Here is an 18,800-nt window from a genome sequence, read left to right on the forward strand (position 1 = left end):
TATTTTTTTTGCCTACAAAATGGAAGGTAAAATTTTAGGCTTAGAATAAGTTAGTCGCAAATTAAAATGAATGCAAAAAGTTTCTTCTAACTCCCTACATAGATCATCAATTCCTTGTATAAATCATCAAATAAATTAGTTTTCATAAACTCATTTACTAAGGGATCAAAAATATCAATGAAACTAATATTCTCAATATTATCCGGGTATTTTTATTGCCTTTTATACGTCAAACTTAACAACCTCGCCGTCAAAATTCATAGTAAGAATTCTACTCCTTAACAATTTTAGTATACATCATACTTAGAAAGGGACAACCTAGAAGTATTTTAGAGGAAGTGTTTTTTCAATCATTCTCCATATCGATCTCGTAGAAATCCATCAAAAATTAAATTATTTACATTTACTAGAACATTCTCAAGAATTCCTTTAGGATAAATGACAAATCTATTTTTGAGTTGGATTGTGACTTTTATTTTCTTCAAAGGCTCAGTAGAAAGTAAGTTGTACACAGAAAGTGGCATAACATTTATAGAAGCATTGAGATCATATGTATCATGCTTAATTCCAACCTTATCGATTTTACATGGTATCAAAAACATGCCTTGCTCCTTGTACTTTGGAGGGAGCTTTCGTTGAAAAACGACTGAGACTCCTAAGTTCATCTTCCTATTACCGATAAGTCTTCTTTTATTTGTTCAGAGATATTTGAGGAATATGGCATACCCCAGCACTTTTTGGTTTACTTCTAAAAGTGGTATGTTTAAGTCCACTTTCCAGAAGACATCAAGAATCTCTTTCTCATACGCTTGCTTATCATGTTTTACGAACCTTGTTGAAAAAGGAGGTGGAACAATATATGGGGAGGATACGAATGTTGACATGGAATGAGCTTGTGGTGGAAGAGGTGGCGTTTATCTTCTTTCTTCTTCTAGGGTCACGCGGCCTCATTCTTTAGGATTTCTGGTGCACAATGGTACCACTCTGAAGGGTGATGTCGCTAACATTTTCTCATGGATTCGACTCAGTTTGAGATAGTAACCTTCTTTGTGACTCCAATCTTTTCACAGTTTGAGCCAATTAAATTATTTGTTTATCTAACTCTTATAAATAATCCTCAATTTTTTTTTGAAACTTTTCTTGGGATAAGGCTAACCACTCGGCGATGGACTCCAATAAGGATTTTGACGGTTGATATGGCTGAGGTGGAGGTGGCCTTGGTTGATACATTTAGTTTTGTCTCTAGTTTGGTGCATAACTGAAGTTCAGATTCTCCCTCTACACCAAATTGTATGTGCTGGCATGAGGATTGTAAGACCTCTAGGGAGGCCCAGAAAAGTTTCCTAGTACATTCACTTACGTGCGAAATCTTCTTGGAACATCATACAACAGTATGTTGAATAGTCCGACATTATGCATATTATGTATACTCTGACTGTACCAATTTTACCTGTAACAAGAGAACTAACTACATCAGTTAACTTATCAATTTTATCTTTCAAAGTAAATGTACTTATCTCGTGAACCCATCCAATGGGTTCATTGGGAGGGAGAAACTATTGAGAGTTGGCATCCATTGTAGAAATTAAATTTCTCGTTGCATTCAGGGTCATATTAACCAGAGCCCCTCCACTAGCTGGTTCGACCATCTTCATTTCCAAATGGAGCAACCCTTCATAAAAGTACTGAGAAGAGTCTGTTCAGTTAATCCGTGTTGTGAACAACTAGAGAATAGCTTATTGAATCATTGTCAATATTCATAGTGACTCTCCGTCTTTCTGTCAGATTCCTAGGATGTTTCTCATTAATTTACTCGCTTTCACCGCAAGGAAGAATCTGTCAAGAAAAAGACGAGTCATTTTAACCCAAGTTGTTTGGGAGATACATAAAATAGCCATTCCTTAGCCAAATCGACTAAGGAAAAAGGGAAAGTGTTAAGTTTTATTTGATCCTCGGATACTTACTGGTTTCATGCTTTAACAAACCATTATGAAATTCTGTGAGATGCTTGTGTGGATTTTCATTGGGCAATCCATGGAAGGTAGTTAGAATATGGATAAGAATCGTTGTAAGCTAGAACAGAGTTTCGCTACGAGGAAAGATGATACATAACTGTTGTTGCATGGTATGTGTCGTAGATTATTCCTGGATTGTTTGATCCGCCATAGAAACTGGCTCTTATGGTGTAAGATATGTATCAACATATAAGGTGGCATCAAGTATTGGTTATGACTGTTGTTGTCATTGTTGTCTCTTTTGTCGAACCTTTTGTCCTTGAATTTTTCCAACTAATGCTTCGATATCTGGTTTATAATCTACTTGATCTCTTGAATTGTCACTGTTCAAAAATCAAAACAAAATATATAAATAACTTTTTCGAAGTCCATGACAATAAGGCTCATTTGACAAGTGTCGTAAATTGTCAAATAAGTAATTATTAATCTCAAAATAAATAAAGATAAGCATAGCAATGAGAAGAAGGGTCGATCCACAAGGACTAAGGAGCTTTTGATGTAGAGTGGTTTTGATTTTGACTTTGGTAAGAAAGTAAAGAAAATGGGGGTGATTTCTATTAAAAGAGTTAAATAGAAAATAAATCAAAAATAATAAAACATGAAAATTAAACTAGAAAAATAACAAAGTAAATTTTAGTGAAAGAAATCAATTGAATGAAATAGCCTCAAGCCTCGTTTTGTCTCAATTCATTTCGACCATCGAAAGAGATTTTACTTCGGGATTCATGCCAGTTATAGTCTAAAAGGCCCAACCCTTGCAACTTACTTTTCTCTCCGATAAACCAAAACTCCCAAGTCAAACTTTGAAATTCAGTCCTTGTTTAGACTAACTATGGTTATCGTCGTTAGCATCAAAGTAAATTAAAGTGCATGAAAAGTTCAACTCATATTGTGTTTTCTTAATGAGAATCGAATCCGATCTAAATCTCCTTTGGTAGACCACCACAAATTGTGTTCTTAGGAAGTTGAATTTGCTACCAATCGATTCTTCTTCTTAACTTTAAATCAGAAAAACATACAGACCAACGTCGACTTTCTAAAATGAAAGTGTTAAGATTTTTAAAGGAAAGGTCGATTGTCAATCCTGGTTTTAGAAAACAAAGAATGATATCCAAAGATATTAAGTGCTTTTTCAATTCTCACAATATGAATTGAGTCATCGCTAAGCCATCGGCTAAATGAGAAAATTAGCTAAGCATGATAGAAATCATACTTATGATTTTTTAAAGAAAGTAAAGTAAAAGCTTTTAAAATAAAAATGGAAATGGAAAGAAGGAAAGCTTTTATTAAAGTAAAAGCCAAAACCAAATTGAATCCAAGTACAATTCAAACTTTTACCCTAAGGGGTATTTATAGCTTTTATATAAAAAAAAGGATAAAATCCTAAAGATATTCAAATAATAAAAATCCTAAAATGATAATCACGAAGTACTTCAAATTCAAATTTAAACTTAAATTCCTAAAAGATTATGTCCATCCTTTTCTCAGATAATGTTGACTGAACTGCCTCTAGAAACTACTGCTTACTAGACCTTCTAGAAACTGTCACATCAGATTGTTTCGTGTCTGATGTCGTGCCCATGTCTCCAACCACTATCGGATAGTAAAAAAATGCAAAATGCACCCTTCTTACTACTGGTTCTGGAAAATATATTATTGTACATAAATAAGTGAAACAGAACCAAATCAGTCGTAATAAATCGATAACACGAAAGAATTAACAAGTAAATGTATTCAATTTAAAACACTCTTCAAAAACCCATTAAAAATGGATAAATTGAAATGTTATCCCTAAACTAATTTGAATTTACAAAAAAGACTCATAATCAAAATTTTATCTAAAGTGTAAGGGTTAAAATAAAAATTAAACCATTTTACTTAACGGGCCACGACATCAAACTAACAACATTCAAAGTCAAAGCTACCAAAACTTAATAAAACGATAACGTAAGTAACCAAAACATCATAAAATGATAACGTAAGTGACCAAAACTTATATTTTTAAATTTAGTGAGCAAAAGTGTACAAATATGAAAGGAAAGTGGTCATTTATGTAGTTTACCCTTTTATATACTTATTGTGTCACGTCAATAAACCGTTAAAGATTTAACAGCAATTAGCCTTCAATTATCACTTCTTAAGTAAATGAAACAAAAGTGATCAATTCTGTTTACCCTTTTTAGTTTTATAGGATTATTAGTTAATTAAAATAGTAAATAATAGTAACATTTTTTGTTAAATTTATAATGTTGTTTTTTTCATAAAAACATCATTTTTATAATAAAGGTATAGATATGTCAGCATGATGAGTTAGGAAAAGTGTAGTTTCTAAAATAAGTCCACGTCAACATTTTAATTAAAATCATTAACCATGTTAATTATTTAAATTAACTAATAATATTATGTAAATATAGAGAAAAATCCTATCTAATTAAGGTACAGGGAATAAATCTAAAACATAAGCATAATAAAGAGATCAAAACAATAATTTGTCCCCACCTCAATATGGTTATAGTCAACCCTAAAATTTCACCTTCTTTATTTCAGACAATATAATAAACACTTTCTAACCGGGACTTTTCATAACCTGGTTCATATGAAAGGATAATTCAAACAGCCAAATTAAAGGAGGGGCCAACCCCAGATTGTCCTCTTCAAAAGAATAAGATATGAACACACGTATATATTAATGGGGATGTCCTACAATAATTAATAGTTTCCAACCATAGTAGGTGATTGGTTGGTAGAATTATTTGAAAACTAAATTAAGTATTATTTTAAACAAATTATACTTAAACTTTAATATGAAACATTTTTATTTAAAATAATTTTCATTTAATATAATTCAATACAATCTACCAAAGAAGAATTAGATCGTCTAAAAATTTCTAAAAGGTCTATTAAATTATTAATATACACGATAGGATTGTGGAATGGTTAAAGATAAAGTTTTAATTAATAAGTTAAAGCCAGTAACATTTTAGATCAATGAAAGAAACTGTTTTCTAGGATTTTGTGAAAATAAATATTGATCTTTACTAGATGAAAAAGGTTTGTAATTATTATGTTAAAGTAACTGGCATCTAAACATATTTAATATTTAAAAAATTATAAATATATATTATCTTATAATTATTATATATTAATAAAAATAATTACTATAGTGTACTTGGAAAATCACTATAATTGAACTCAAATTTAATTATATAATATATTATATGTTTAATTCATTATTGTATTTTATGGGTTCTTACAAGTTGAGTGTAATTAGAGGTATTTAATTATATTTTAAAAATTTTAGGATAAGTAAATATTGGTTTAATTAGGCAGTTAATCACATAAATTTTATAAAAGTATTATTTTAACATTTAAACTTATATATTTGTATAATTGTAAATGTATACTATTAAATATTAAATGGAAAATTCAAATATAATTATTTAAGGGATTTTAAATTCATTGATCGGTGTCAATAGTAAAATATGAATGTTGTTCTTTCTAAAAGTTTAGGGTTCAAGTAGTTGCATTTGCATGGTATATATAATGTGTTGTCAATTAATCAAAAATAATAATGTGTTGTCAATGGCTAAGAAAGAGTTTGAACATATATTACTTTGTAATCACCCTATATTATTTAAAATATATACATATATTTTTAAGGTTAGAATTCAATTACATAGTGTAAAACTAAAAGGTTTTACACCTTTTAGGATAATTGGATGAGGCAAAATCAAAGGCTGAGATTAATAATAGGAAATAAGAAGATATTCATTGGAAAAAATTAGGAGTTAATATCAACCTTTGATTTTCTCTCATCCAACGATCTTAAAAGGGTATAAAAAGAAAAGTTTTACACTATGTGTAAGTGGATCCTAACCCTATTTTTTATAATTATTAAGATATTAATTACCACATAATGTCACATACACACATGTATATATAGGGAATGATCAATTACACTGTGTAAAACTCTTTTAATAGTAAAAACTGAGAAGATATTCACTGGAAAAAAAGGAGTTAATCTCCGCATTTGGTTTCCCTCAATCTAATGGTCCTAAAAAGATGTAAAACTATAGGGTAAATTACATGATTTCTTACTGAATTTTACTCTCTCATATTTTATTCATTGTACTTTTAATTTTTCTAATTTACTCGCTTAACATTCAAATTGTTTCTGTTTTGACCACTCTGAATTTGTTTATTATTATTTTTGTACAATGTGGCATTTTTTATTATTTAATATAGAATAATTTAGAATATAAAATAAAAACAGAAGGTGGTCGGACGCTATAGTCAACCATAGATGGTGGTCGTTCAGTCCTGAATTTCATGGGTCACTTTGCTCGACACCATGAGTCTAAATTCGACCTCTATTTTGTCGGGACTTGCTACGAAGTTCACAAATTGGAGTTCGAAAGTGAGGAAGACAAAATATTTGAGTCAATATTTACGGGTATTAGGACATTTTCTGTGAAACAACCACTAAATTCGGACTCAGGGGGTCGAAATGAACTGACCCATGAAATTTGGGACTAAACGACCACCATCTAAAACAATTGAGGTGGCTGACAGTGGCGTTCGACCACCTTTTGTTTTTATTTTATATTTTAATTTTTTTTTATATTAAATAATAGAAATTCACTCTATACTATAATAATAATAAAATAATAAGATTGATCAAAACATGAACAATTCAAAAGTTAGTGAGTAAATTAAAAAAAATTAACAGTACAATGAGTAAAATAAGAGAGAGAGAACATAGTTATGTGAGGAATGATATATATTACCCAAAACTAAAAGAATTTTACCCCGTGTAAGTGAATCTTAACCTTATATGAGATATGATCCATTCTATACAAAACTATTTTAATTTTACACGTAATTTTTAGTACCATATATATGTATATATATATGAGGTTAAATTTTCAAAGTGATAGTTTATCTATAGAAAGAATTTTGTTTTTTTTTTTAAAAAAAAAAGAAGACTAATCTTTTAACGTGATTAGTTTCCAAGAAATCACATTTCTTTACAACTCTAAACATACTCTAAAATTACTGTTATCTAATTAAAATTATTTAAAAATTAATTATTACGTAGTTAAAAAATGGTTGACAGAGCTTGGAATCTTTATCGCATAGCCTCAAACCCCTTTCTGCTCTCTCACTGGATTCTTCAATAGTCCTGAAAAAACGCTCCCAGTATCAAGTCAAAATAATAAATATATATTCATCTTTAATGAAAAACAATATTAATCCCTTAAAATACCAGGATATTTTTGTGCCCTTCAGAATTGTACCTTGTACTACTCAAGTTTAAATTTTTCAGATTTTTTTCTTAAATTTAAAAGAAGTTTTTTAATATAAAAAATGTAATTGGAGGAAGGAATTAGACAAAAAAAAAAAGTTATACAAACAATAAAGGAAACGTGAAAAAGGAAACTGCTATGAGCAGGCGAATTAATATCTATAGCTGTTTTTATTCTCAAAAGAAATAATAACATAAAAACAAGAGCATTAAACATCAAATTCACCGAAAGAATCTTTCATTACAAAACAAATCAAACATCAAACTATTTCGTACTACATTCTGGTACTAACTAAACTAAGATTAAAATAAACCTAATCAAACCAGACTAAACATTATAGCTCAAATCAATTTTTTGATTTTCTCTAATATATATAGGTTGAAAATCTAATTATATAAGTTAAATTGTTTTTTTATATTAATTAAAGATCGTTGTATAGATGAAAATAAATTATTGAGAAAAAAATAAAAAAGCCATTGATGTACCTTGAGGTTTACAGTGAGTAGGTTCTTCGAAAAGAGACAAAGAGAGCTGTTTATAAGCGACACCAATGTCAAACAAAATAAGACCAGATATGGGGTCATCAACGATGATGTCCTTAATAGGCAACCAAAGGAAGAGTTCTTCTTGGCTTAAACCGACCACACCAATGAGGCTGCCGTAGCTAAGGTTAGCCGTCACTACAGTGTCGAAGAAAACCCTATTCTCGTACTTTGTCAAGCACGGTTCGTCGAGAAAGACTTGGAGGGTTCCATTCTCGGAGAGCGTGTAGGATTTCACTTCCTTTGGGAGAAAACCTTTTGGTAAGCCTCTCGAGACAAGTAGATCGTGGATTGAAGGCGGCAACGAAGAAGAAGAAGAAGAAAAATATGAGATTAAGGAAAAAATTGTGAGGAAATGAAGGAATTTCAAGGGGTTTGTGGTGTTTGTGATGAAATATGCCATGGATGATGTTTCAAATGCATAGAAGAGATGTGAAAAAATAAATTAGAATGAAAAAGGAGAGGTTTAGGAGGAAAATGAGTGTTTTTTTTAAGTTGGAAATAGTGTTTAAAAAAAGTTTATAAAATAGGAAATTACTCTTTTATCCTCGGTTGGTCAGTGGGGGACCAATTTACAAATGGAGGGGGTGGGTTAATTAGTTTTCTTGTAGTTTATCACGTAATGAACATTACTTGACATTTTCGGTACACCAATAGTGTGGTAATTGAGTTTAAAACAATTGTATGTTGTATTCATATTTATATATGATTTTTCCTTTTATTTTACCTAAAGAAATTCATCATTATTTTAATCTTATTTGTGCAATTTAGAAAACTTCACTAACAATTTACTTAATATTTTTCACACACACACACACACACACACATATATATATATATATATATATATATATATATATATATATATATATATATATATATATATATATATATATATATATATATATATATATATATATATATATATGTATGTATATATATATGTATATATTGCTTTAGTTTCCCAGTTTTGAATTTTTTTATTTCTCTAAAGTGATTACAAGATAATATATATTCATAATCTTTCTTAATCATTAGTAATTCACACACATTCTACAAACGCAACTATTCTAATCTAGAACTTCAAAAGAGAATAATATTTCTTTTAATCACAATAGGTTTAGTTTTCTAATCTAGAACTAAATTTAAACCTTACATTATACAAAATCTTTAAATAATCATATAATTGAATGAATTTGACAAAAAAAAAAGATAAATCACACATTCCTATAATTTGACTCGAACTTAAAATCTCACCTAAATGCTATGAATCATGTGTGTAAAGCTTTTAAAAATAGGAAATTGAAATTGGTTTCTTTGTCATGCAGAGGTTGGAAACTAGGAAAAAAGATTTAGGCCAAAATTTGATAAGCTTTTTATTCATATTACTTAATTTCTTTTTAAAATATTGCACTATTTTTTCTATTTTCCCATTTACTTAAATAACATATTATTATGATATTCTACTATTATATATATCTTAAGAAAAAATAATTGAGTCTTGACACGATTACAATATTAAAAAATTCCGAAACAAAAAATATTTTAATTATCATAATATCCCTATTAAGATAATAAAATTTTTAATCATTATGAGAATATTGTATTTAAAATGAAATTGTTCTACTGTTTTGAAATTATTTTTTTTTCTCCCACAAGCAAAACTCTAATAATTCAAAACAAAACAGAAAATTAGGGAAGGTAATATGGTCAAATCACATTGCAGTGAAGAGGACTGAAACTGTGCTAGTGCCCATTTGTCATAGGAAATGAACCGCAAACATGTGATCCCTTCCTCCAGAAACAGTTTTCTATTTTTTATGGTATATTTTAATTGGTTTAGATTGAGGTATATACTTTGTAAAGGGAATAATTGTTAGAGGAAAACTGAGAAAAACTGTTTCTGACAAAAACGTACAAAATAGGATCGCTGTTTACCTTTCTACCACTCAAGGAGAGGAAATTGGTTCGATGATAACAACTAGGGATGTAAATAAAACGATATTGATATCGAGTTATTTGTGTTTAATTTGATCGGTAACACCCCCAAATTGATACGAATAATCTGATCTGAATAGAGGTGTCACATTAGGGTAACTGGAGCGACCAACAATAAAAATTTAGGAAAATGTTAAATTTCTCATTAAAACATGTAAAATCATAAAATAATTTTATAAATAAAATACAAGTTTAGAAACTCATTCATATAAAATAATTTTATAACAACTATTTGGGTGATCGTGGATAGATTAACTAAGTCAGCTCATTTCATTCCATTACAATTTGATTTCTCCATATATAAGTATGTTGAATTGTATATCAGGGAGATTATACGATTGCATGGTGTACCTATTACAATTTTTTCTGATCGAGATCTAAGATTCACATCGAGGTTTTGTAAAACTTTGTATAGAGCGTTAGGAACTCGATTAAACTTTAGCACATCATTTTATCCTCAAACTGATGAACAATCAGAGTGGACTATTCAAATTTTGGAGTATATGTTGAGAGCATGTGTAATAGAATTCCAACGGTCGTGGGAAAAGTACTTGCCACTTGCTAAATTCGCTTATAACAATAGCTATCAGTCAAGTATTAAAATGTCTCCCTATGAGGCTCTACATGGGAGAAAGTTTCGTATGCCCTTGAACTGGTAAGCCCTTGAACTGGTACGAGCTTAGTGATCGATAAGTTCTTGGTCCTAAGTTGATTCAGGAAGTGGAATAAATGGTTCAAGTGATTCAGAACAATTTGAAAGCAGCAGCTGACAGACAGAAATCATACACGGATATAAAGAGAAAATAAATAGAGTTTCAATTTGGAGATAAAATGTTTTTAAAAGTATCTCTTTGGAAGAAGGTATTGAGATTTGGATGAAAAGGAAAGCTTAGTCCTAGGTTTATTAGACCCTATGAGATCGTTAAGAGAGTAGGACCAGTGGCATACTAAATAGCTTTGCCACCTGAAATGGGGAAGATACATGATGTCTTTCATGTTTCAATGCTTTGGAGATATAGATCCGATCCCTCCCATATTATGTTAAAAGAAGAGATAGAAGTTCAACCTGATCTGACTTATGAAGAAGAACCGATTCAAATATTGGGTCATGAAGTAAAATAATTACGAAACAAGATGATTCCATTGGTCAAGGTGTTATGGAGAAATCACAAGGTAGAGGAAGCCGCGTGGGAATTTGAAGAGGACATGAGGAATTAGTACCCCCATCTCTTTGTGCAATAAAAATTCGAGGATGAATTTTCATAAGGGGGAATATTTGTAACATCATAAACACCGGGTTACTGACCAAATTGTAAAACTTTAGAATTTAGTGGCTAATGTAGATAAATTAAATAGTTTAGGGACTTATATGAAAATTTTGTGTAGGATTAAATCGTATAGAAGGATGACTTGAAGGGAAAAATGGTCATTTGACCAGGAAATGAATTAAAAATGTGTATGAGTAAAGACATATACACGTAGAGATTTGAAAAAGGGAAAAGAAGATTTCTAGAGTTCTCTTTATCCTTCTTCTTTCTTTCAGCCGTGAACCCCAAGCTTGACAAGTTGAGTTTCTTGTTAGCTAGTTATTTATTGAATTTAAGTTTGGTTTATGTTCTTTGGCAATACTTAACCTTAATTTGTCATAAAACCAAAAGATGAAGGAGTTAGGAAAGATTAAAGGTAAGAGGGGGATGAATGAAATCATAGAAGAGAGTTAATAAAAAAAGTTTGAGACTAGAATTGGCTTGTCATCAACTTAATTAAGAAGTATTAAGTGTAAGAATTGAAAATAGAATATGTTGGAAATTTGGTAGTATTCTTAAATTCAATATATAGAGAGATTTTAAAGATAAATATGTGTTAGATGAATATAAATTGGTTTGAGTATGTGTACTTATGTTAAAAGTGTAAAAGGGAATAAGACAAGAAGGATTTAAGCTAACTTGGGTTAATTTTCAGGTTTCAAATGTGAAATTTGGGCTATGAGTATTGGTAATTCTTCATCCAGTACTGATACTTTAAGTGTAAAAGAGTGATATTTGGTATACGGGTATCGATACTGGTTGAACAGTATCGATATCATAAGCCTGAATTTGATAAGACATTCATAAAGTATCGATACTTGAAGGATGGTATCGATAACAGGGGTACCGATACCATAAGGTTAGCATCGGTACCATTTTTGAAACAAGGAATCCATAATACAAATTGGGTATCGATAACCAAACACGGTATCAATACCACAACTAGGGAAGTATCGATACCCTATAGGGGGTATCGATACTACTCCAAATGAAAAATGAAATTTTTCCTTTCTTTTAGTCTAAGAAATTAAGGATCGAACCATGATATTTGGAATGCTGGTACATATATAAATGTATGATTATGTAGATATCGAGCATAAGCAAGTTCTGGAAGAATCGAAGAGTTAGAAACGGTCAAGAGAGATAATGTTCTAGAATTGATTCAAATCAAGTGAGGCTAAGGTGAGTGAATACCATAGTTAGTATAGATATTGTTTTATGGAAATAAGACTTGTGATAAGTCTATTTCCTATATTTGATTTCATGATTTCACAATCATGTACATGCATATGTTATGATTATAATTAGTAAGTGCATAACTCATATTTGCTTTAATATGATATAATATGTGATGTATGCAACCATAAGAGAACAAATCCAAGTTATGTTTAATAAGACAAGTGATCATATGTGTACATGTGAAGTATATGATGTGTTTATAAGAGAAAGGATATAAGATATGTGAAATGTATCCATATTTATGCCCATGTTATATGATATGAGAGCTGTAGGTATAATTGGCATGCCAAGAGTCGAGGAATTTATGTGGTCCTTCGGGATATATATATATATATATATATATATATATATAATCCTTTGGAACATATGTGTGGTTCTTCGAGACACATATTTGGTCCTTTGGAATATATATGTGATCCTTAAGGAGTGGTCCATCGGGACATTTATGTGGTCCTTAGGGACATATATATTTGGTCCTTCGGGACAAGTTTTAAGTGCCCCTAGTGGTAATTCATACGAGCTGTGGTGACAACATATCTGCACAACCTTAGTGTACTCACGTACCTCATGTTCTCAGTAATGTACATGAGCATCCAAAAGATAAACTGAATTAAACACATCATAAGATTATATGTTTCATTTGTGCATTTTATGATTATGGATGTTATATATATTAATAAATATATGCAAATTATAATGTTATGATAGAATTATAAGAGTGCGTACTTCATGAATTCATTATTACATATGATATTTTGCCTCACTAATTTTGTGACTTATCATGTAATTAGTTTAAATGTAGGTGCCAAGAAATAGGAAGACCAAAGTTAAAGTTTAGAAAGGCAACATCTCCATTGAAGCGATCAGATCAGAAGTGATTTAAAACAATATGCCATTTTGTTGTAACAATTATATTGGCATGTAATTACAGTTTAAATCATAAATGCTCTGATCGATTTTGTAATCATATTGATGGTATTCATATAAATTATTGCATTGTTGTTTTATTGAAAATTTTAAATTTTATCAGATTTTGTAAAATTAAACATTTTGAAAAGTCAATGTGACACCTCGGATTCGTATATGGGTCGGATACGGGTTGGGGGTGTTACAATTTTACAATATTTTGATATGTTTTCATAATGTATATGGGAATGATATTAAAAATAAATTTAGAGTACGAACTGCTCTAAAATGAATAGATGAACATTTATGTTGTTTTAATGGTTATCGATGTTTTAGAAATAAATGTTTAATCTGCGAATTTGACTTAAAAACCCAATTGTATGTGCATTGAGAGTTATGGAAGCATTTCAACATAAATTGTATAAACGGTGCATTTTCGTATCAGTACAATGTGTACTTTTGGCACTAGATGTGCAACCGTGGTATTCATAATGAGTTTGTGAATTACCATTTCAACATACAATTATGTATAAAAGTTATCGATCGATTTTGTTTAATGCATAATGGTGCATTTTCGTATTAGCACTATATGTACTTTCGACACTATGTGTGAATCCATAGAATTCATAATGAGTTTTTGAATTTTAATTTCGGTACTTAGGTACAATGCATGTACCTTGCATTCTCATTTGATATACATTGGGCAAATAAAGAATAATTTAGAAAAATACTGATTGATAGGTATGTTGGGCATACTAAATATTGTTTCGCAATATTATGTAAATGAAACTTGGTTTGCTAAGCAAGTTTATGTATTAATATGATTTATACGATTTAAATTCGTATTTGGATATTTCATGATATACTTATAATTAGTTTACACGCCATTTGTATTATTATGCCTCACTAAGTATATACTTAGCATGTGATGATTTTTCACTTGTAGGTAAAAGCCAGGATTAGGAGTAAAGAGTACAAATCAACTCCAAACATCAAGGAATATACTACAATATCATTAAGACATCCTACGATGAAAATTTTGAATCAGTTTAGTGGCATGTACTTATGAATGTCCTATTAGCTCTGTTTAACTATTTTGGAAAATAGTTTGTAATGGATCAACTGAATCGTTTTATGTTACTTTAAATATGGATAATACGAACCAATATCATTAATTTGAGTGGACGTGTTTAATATATATATATTTGAAGAATGTTTTATAAATTATTTTGTAAAAATTGTTTTATCAAAAGAAATAAAATTTTACTGGTTTTCAAGTACCGAACTTGTTTTAAAAGTCATGTGATATCTCTGACTTGTGTACGGAAGCATAGACGGGAAATGAGTGTTACATTTATTGGTATCAGAGCTGTGCAAGTCTAGTCATTTATGGACATGAAATGAGTATTAATTTTGTTAATAATGTATACATGACACTAGGATGTCAAAAGTTTATTGATAGTTGTATATATACTTTGATGATGCTTATTAGGGAGCAAAGTTACTGTTTACTAATGTAAAAATGATTTTGACTGAGTTTAGATGTCGCAAACTAAAGACAAAGGTAATAAAGTTAATATTGTTGAAAAGCAGGTCGAGATCGAGATCAACCCAAAAGAATCCGACATGACTTCAGTATCACGCCTTAGAAGAGTATAAGCTGCTAGGGATTTTCCTCCATTCTGTGGAAGAAATGCCCCAACGTTTAACGAAGTTTCTACATTTGAGGAATCCATTAAAAAGCTTGAACGATTTACAAAAGAAGTTGAATCGGATGAGGATCCAGAGGAGATTTCTGAAATTAGCTATGACTCTGAGGTTTCTACAGGTAAGCTTAAATAGTTGAGAAATATTTAAGTTAAGCATTAAATGGTTTAAAGTATTATTGAGTTTAGTAAGAGGAAATGAGTGAGCGATAAATACGTTAGTCACTAAAAGTTTAAAGAAAGTTGAGTTATTAGTGAATCAAATGATTATGAGTTTGTATGAGAATAGAAGTTAAGTTTTAGGGACTTGATAGAGTTACCCTCTGAAGGTAAATTTGCGAAAGTGGATTGTCTACCCATTCCATGCTATAATGAATTATTGCTTAGATTGAGATTGACTCTCGAGATCTTGAAAAGTGTTAAGTTCGTAATGATAGGAAAAAAGTAAATTTGTTTACTAGTGTAAATTTAGCATTATCTGTTCTGAAGTTATTGCTACGAAGTTGTCAATTCTTCCTACTAAATGATATGGATATTTAGACTTTCATAGTTGAGAGGGAAAATGTTTCAACTGCTTGAGAATATTTTCATTGGATCCAGAAAAATTACACGGATTTCCACAAGAAGGAAATAAGAAATTTTACAATAAAGGTATTTTAGTTAACTTGATCTCGAGTGAGATGATATCGGTAAATCCTATGGGTCATGGGGAAAGTGTTAGTACAAACATATAGTAAATATCCGATAAAGATTCAAGGGGCTATGTTTCCGGTGAATCTGATGGAATTATCATTTGATGAGTTTGAGATAATATTGGGTATGCACTGGTGTCTCCACCTTATGGTTAGGTTGTTGGTCTCAAGAAGCGATTATTTCATAAAGATACGGAGTATTTGAAATTATAGTTATTGGAGAAAAAGTAAAACAATCGCCCAAGGTGATATCAACAATGATTGCAAAGAAATTATATCAGAAAGAAGTATAGATTTTTCTAGTTAATGTGATAGATACTTAAGTATTTAAAGTAGGAGTGTATGATATTCCCACAATGCGGGATTTTATAGATGTCTTTTTAAATGAATTACCTAAGTTACCTCCAGATCGAGAGGTAGAATTCAAGATTGATTGTTATCAGGGTATTGAGCATGTTTCTATGGGTTCGTATCGAATGGCTTTGATCTAGTTAGGATAATTAGAGGCACAATTACAAGAGTTGATTGATCAAGGTTTCATCAGACATAGCGTTTCACCTTGGGAAGTATTTATGTTATTAGCAAAAAGAAAGATGAATTTATGTAGTTATACATAGATTATCGACAGTTAAATAAGGTAACAATGAAAGAACAAGTATCCCCTTCCGATGCTTAATGATATGTGTGATCAACAAAAAGGCACATCAATGTTCTTTAAGATAGACCTTTGATCAGGATACCACCAATTAATGTTTAAGAGAATGATATTTCAAAGACAGCTTTTCAGACTCAGTATGAACACTATGAGTTGTGGTGATGCCATTCGGTTTGAATAATGCCCTTGCAACATTTCTGGATTCAGTGAACCAAGTATTCCAAACTTACATGGATCAAATTGTGGTGGTATTTATCTATGATATTTGGTGTATTCAAAGTCAAGAGAGGAGCATGATGCTCATTTTCGTATTGTTCTTCAGACTCTTCGAGAAAAGAAGTTGTATGTCAAATTATCCAAGTGTGAATTATGGTTAGCAAAGGTTGCTATCTTTGACTATATAGTCTCCGCAGAAGGCATAAGAGTAGATACCAAAAAGATTCAAGCTACAGTGGATTTGTAGCCCCCAAAGAATGTTTTTGTTGTTTCAAGATTCTTGGGGCTTGTCGGTTACTATCGAAGGTTCTTGAAGAACTTTTCGATGTTAGCTTCATTGTTAACCAAGTTTTTAAGTAAATATGTGTCTTTTGTTTGGACGGTGTAGTGCCAATAGAGTTTTGAAATACTAAAGAGGATTTTAATAGAGGCACCAATGCTTATACAACTTGAATTGGGTAAGGATTATGTGGTTATTAGTGATGTATTTCATAACGGCTTGGGATGTGTGCTTATCCAACAATTAGGATAACATTAAAATGAAAGCTTCTACGAATACGGGTACCCCCAATACATCGAAACTCATTGCCCATGGATAAAGAAAAATTGTATCAACATCAAAAACAATAAAAACTAGAGTAAACATATAATAACGGATTCAAAATTGTAACCAAGCATCGCCCATTGGTTCTATACCTGATTCATAACTAGAGAGTTTTTCAGGACCCTTTCTAATCGGGGCTAAACCTCCAAAAATTATAAAAGCCAAACTAGGAATAACACTTGATATTTTTAGAAATGCCCAGAAAATATCATATTAGTAAAGCAGAAACATAGATGAACTCCTATGAATGTGAAAATAGATCAGATTAGTCGATTCCACTTGAAAGTCATTGTCAAGTCTTCCACAACTATTTGTTTAGTCAAAACAAACAATTCAGTTTGATTGAATCATCTAGTTTCGTTTGTTTGTTATGTTTCCATGTTGCATTTTAAGATTTATTGATTGGAATTAATCTTAATTTATTTTTATTACACTTATTTCAATTTATTTTTTATATAGTACTAATTTGTATAGTAATAATATGAATTTATATTTATACTATTACTATAGAGTATAATAGTATACAAATCCAAAACAAGTAATACTTTATTTTTCTAAATACTAAATAGAAGGAATTCGAATATCTAACTAATATTTAAAATGTATTAGAATTTTACAAATAAAAAAACCTTCAAATTCAAATTTGGAAATTCTATTTATTTATTCTATTTATTTTATTCTAAATATAAATTATCTAAATTTTTTATTTTATATCCATATATATATATATATATAATAGATTTTTTATGAAGTTATGTTTATGAAAAGATCTTTGTTTTTCAAATTATGACGTGTCAACAAATCCATGCAATACAATTAAGGCGCTCTTAGATCTGTTCGACTTAATATTAGATTTGATTTGACTCACTACAAGAAAATATACCTTTAATGACATGCGAATGATGACACACGCTAATTTATGACTTGCAAAACATGCGTGTCATTAAAAAATGTCATGTTTTTAAAAATCTGAACGATTTATGACTTACAATAATGTGTGTCATATTTAATAGTCATAATCCAAAAAATTTACAAAAACACGGAGTACAATTTTAAATGTGTATCATCTTTAGGAGTCGTATTTTAATTTCTCCCCATTATTTTCATCCTTTCCCGCTTCTCTTCCCCCTCGTTAATCAATTCTAGTATTCTCTCTGAATTTTTTGGGTTTTCTTTTTTTTGGTGAGGATATTTTCTTAAGTTTGTTGTTTTTTTGTGTGGAGATTATAAGCTGAGAAAGAGGGGAAAATGTGGGATCTCAATGACTCACCGTATCAACAACCGAGAGACGATGAATCCGAGGGCTGTAGTTCGTCGCAGAAGACTTCCGTAGAAGGTGATGAAGACAAGGGAAAACGGGTCGGATCCATGTTGAATTCAAGTTCTTCAGCTTTGGTGGTCGAGGATGGATCGGAAGAAGAAGATGGTGAGCGAGTTAAAGCGGGGTTAAAGAAGAGAGGTAGCAGGATTTTTTATTTCTCGATGCCTCACGAAGAAGAAGAAGAAGAAGAAGAAGAGTGCTCCATGGAGAGTGAACCGGATCCCGTGACCCGGCAATTCTTCCCACTCGATAAAGACCAAGAAACGGGTTCTTCTTCAGGGTTCCCCCCTTTT

The 18,800-nt window shown here is 30.5% G+C and overlaps 1 protein-coding gene across 1 annotated transcript; it reads right to left on the reverse strand.

Moving 5' to 3' along the window:
• Positions 1-7,081: 7,081 nt before the first annotated feature.
• On the reverse strand, positions 7,082-8,284 carry LOC120139405. Its single transcript, XM_039154635.1, has 2 exons — positions 7,807-8,284; positions 7,082-7,197 (listed from the first exon to the last, which is right to left on the reverse strand). The coding sequence occupies exons 1-2, from the start codon at positions 8,264-8,266 to the stop codon at positions 7,157-7,159; spliced, it is 501 nt and encodes a 166-aa protein (XP_039010566.1). The 5' UTR covers positions 8,267-8,284; the 3' UTR covers positions 7,082-7,156.
• Between the last annotated feature and the right edge of the window lie 10,516 nt (positions 8,285-18,800).

The sequence above is a fragment of the Hibiscus syriacus genome, unplaced genomic scaffold (assembly GCF_006381635.1).
Source record: "Hibiscus syriacus cultivar Baekdansim isolate YM2019G1 unplaced genomic scaffold, ASM638163v2 tig00002237_pilon, whole genome shotgun sequence".
Classification (NCBI taxonomy): domain Eukaryota; kingdom Viridiplantae; phylum Streptophyta; class Magnoliopsida; order Malvales; family Malvaceae; genus Hibiscus; species Hibiscus syriacus.

What these genes read in the sequence shown, in the direction of transcription:
- LOC120139405 (XM_039154635.1), bottom strand. Translation starts at nt 8,266, where the DNA reads ATGGCATATTTCATCACAAACACCACAAACCCCTTGAAATTCCTTCAT. An exon ending in TACTCACTGTAAACCTCAAG is followed by an intron (nt 7,198 to 7,806) that starts GTACATCAATGG and finishes GCGTTTTTTCAG; the next exon opens with GACTATTGAAGAATCCAGTG.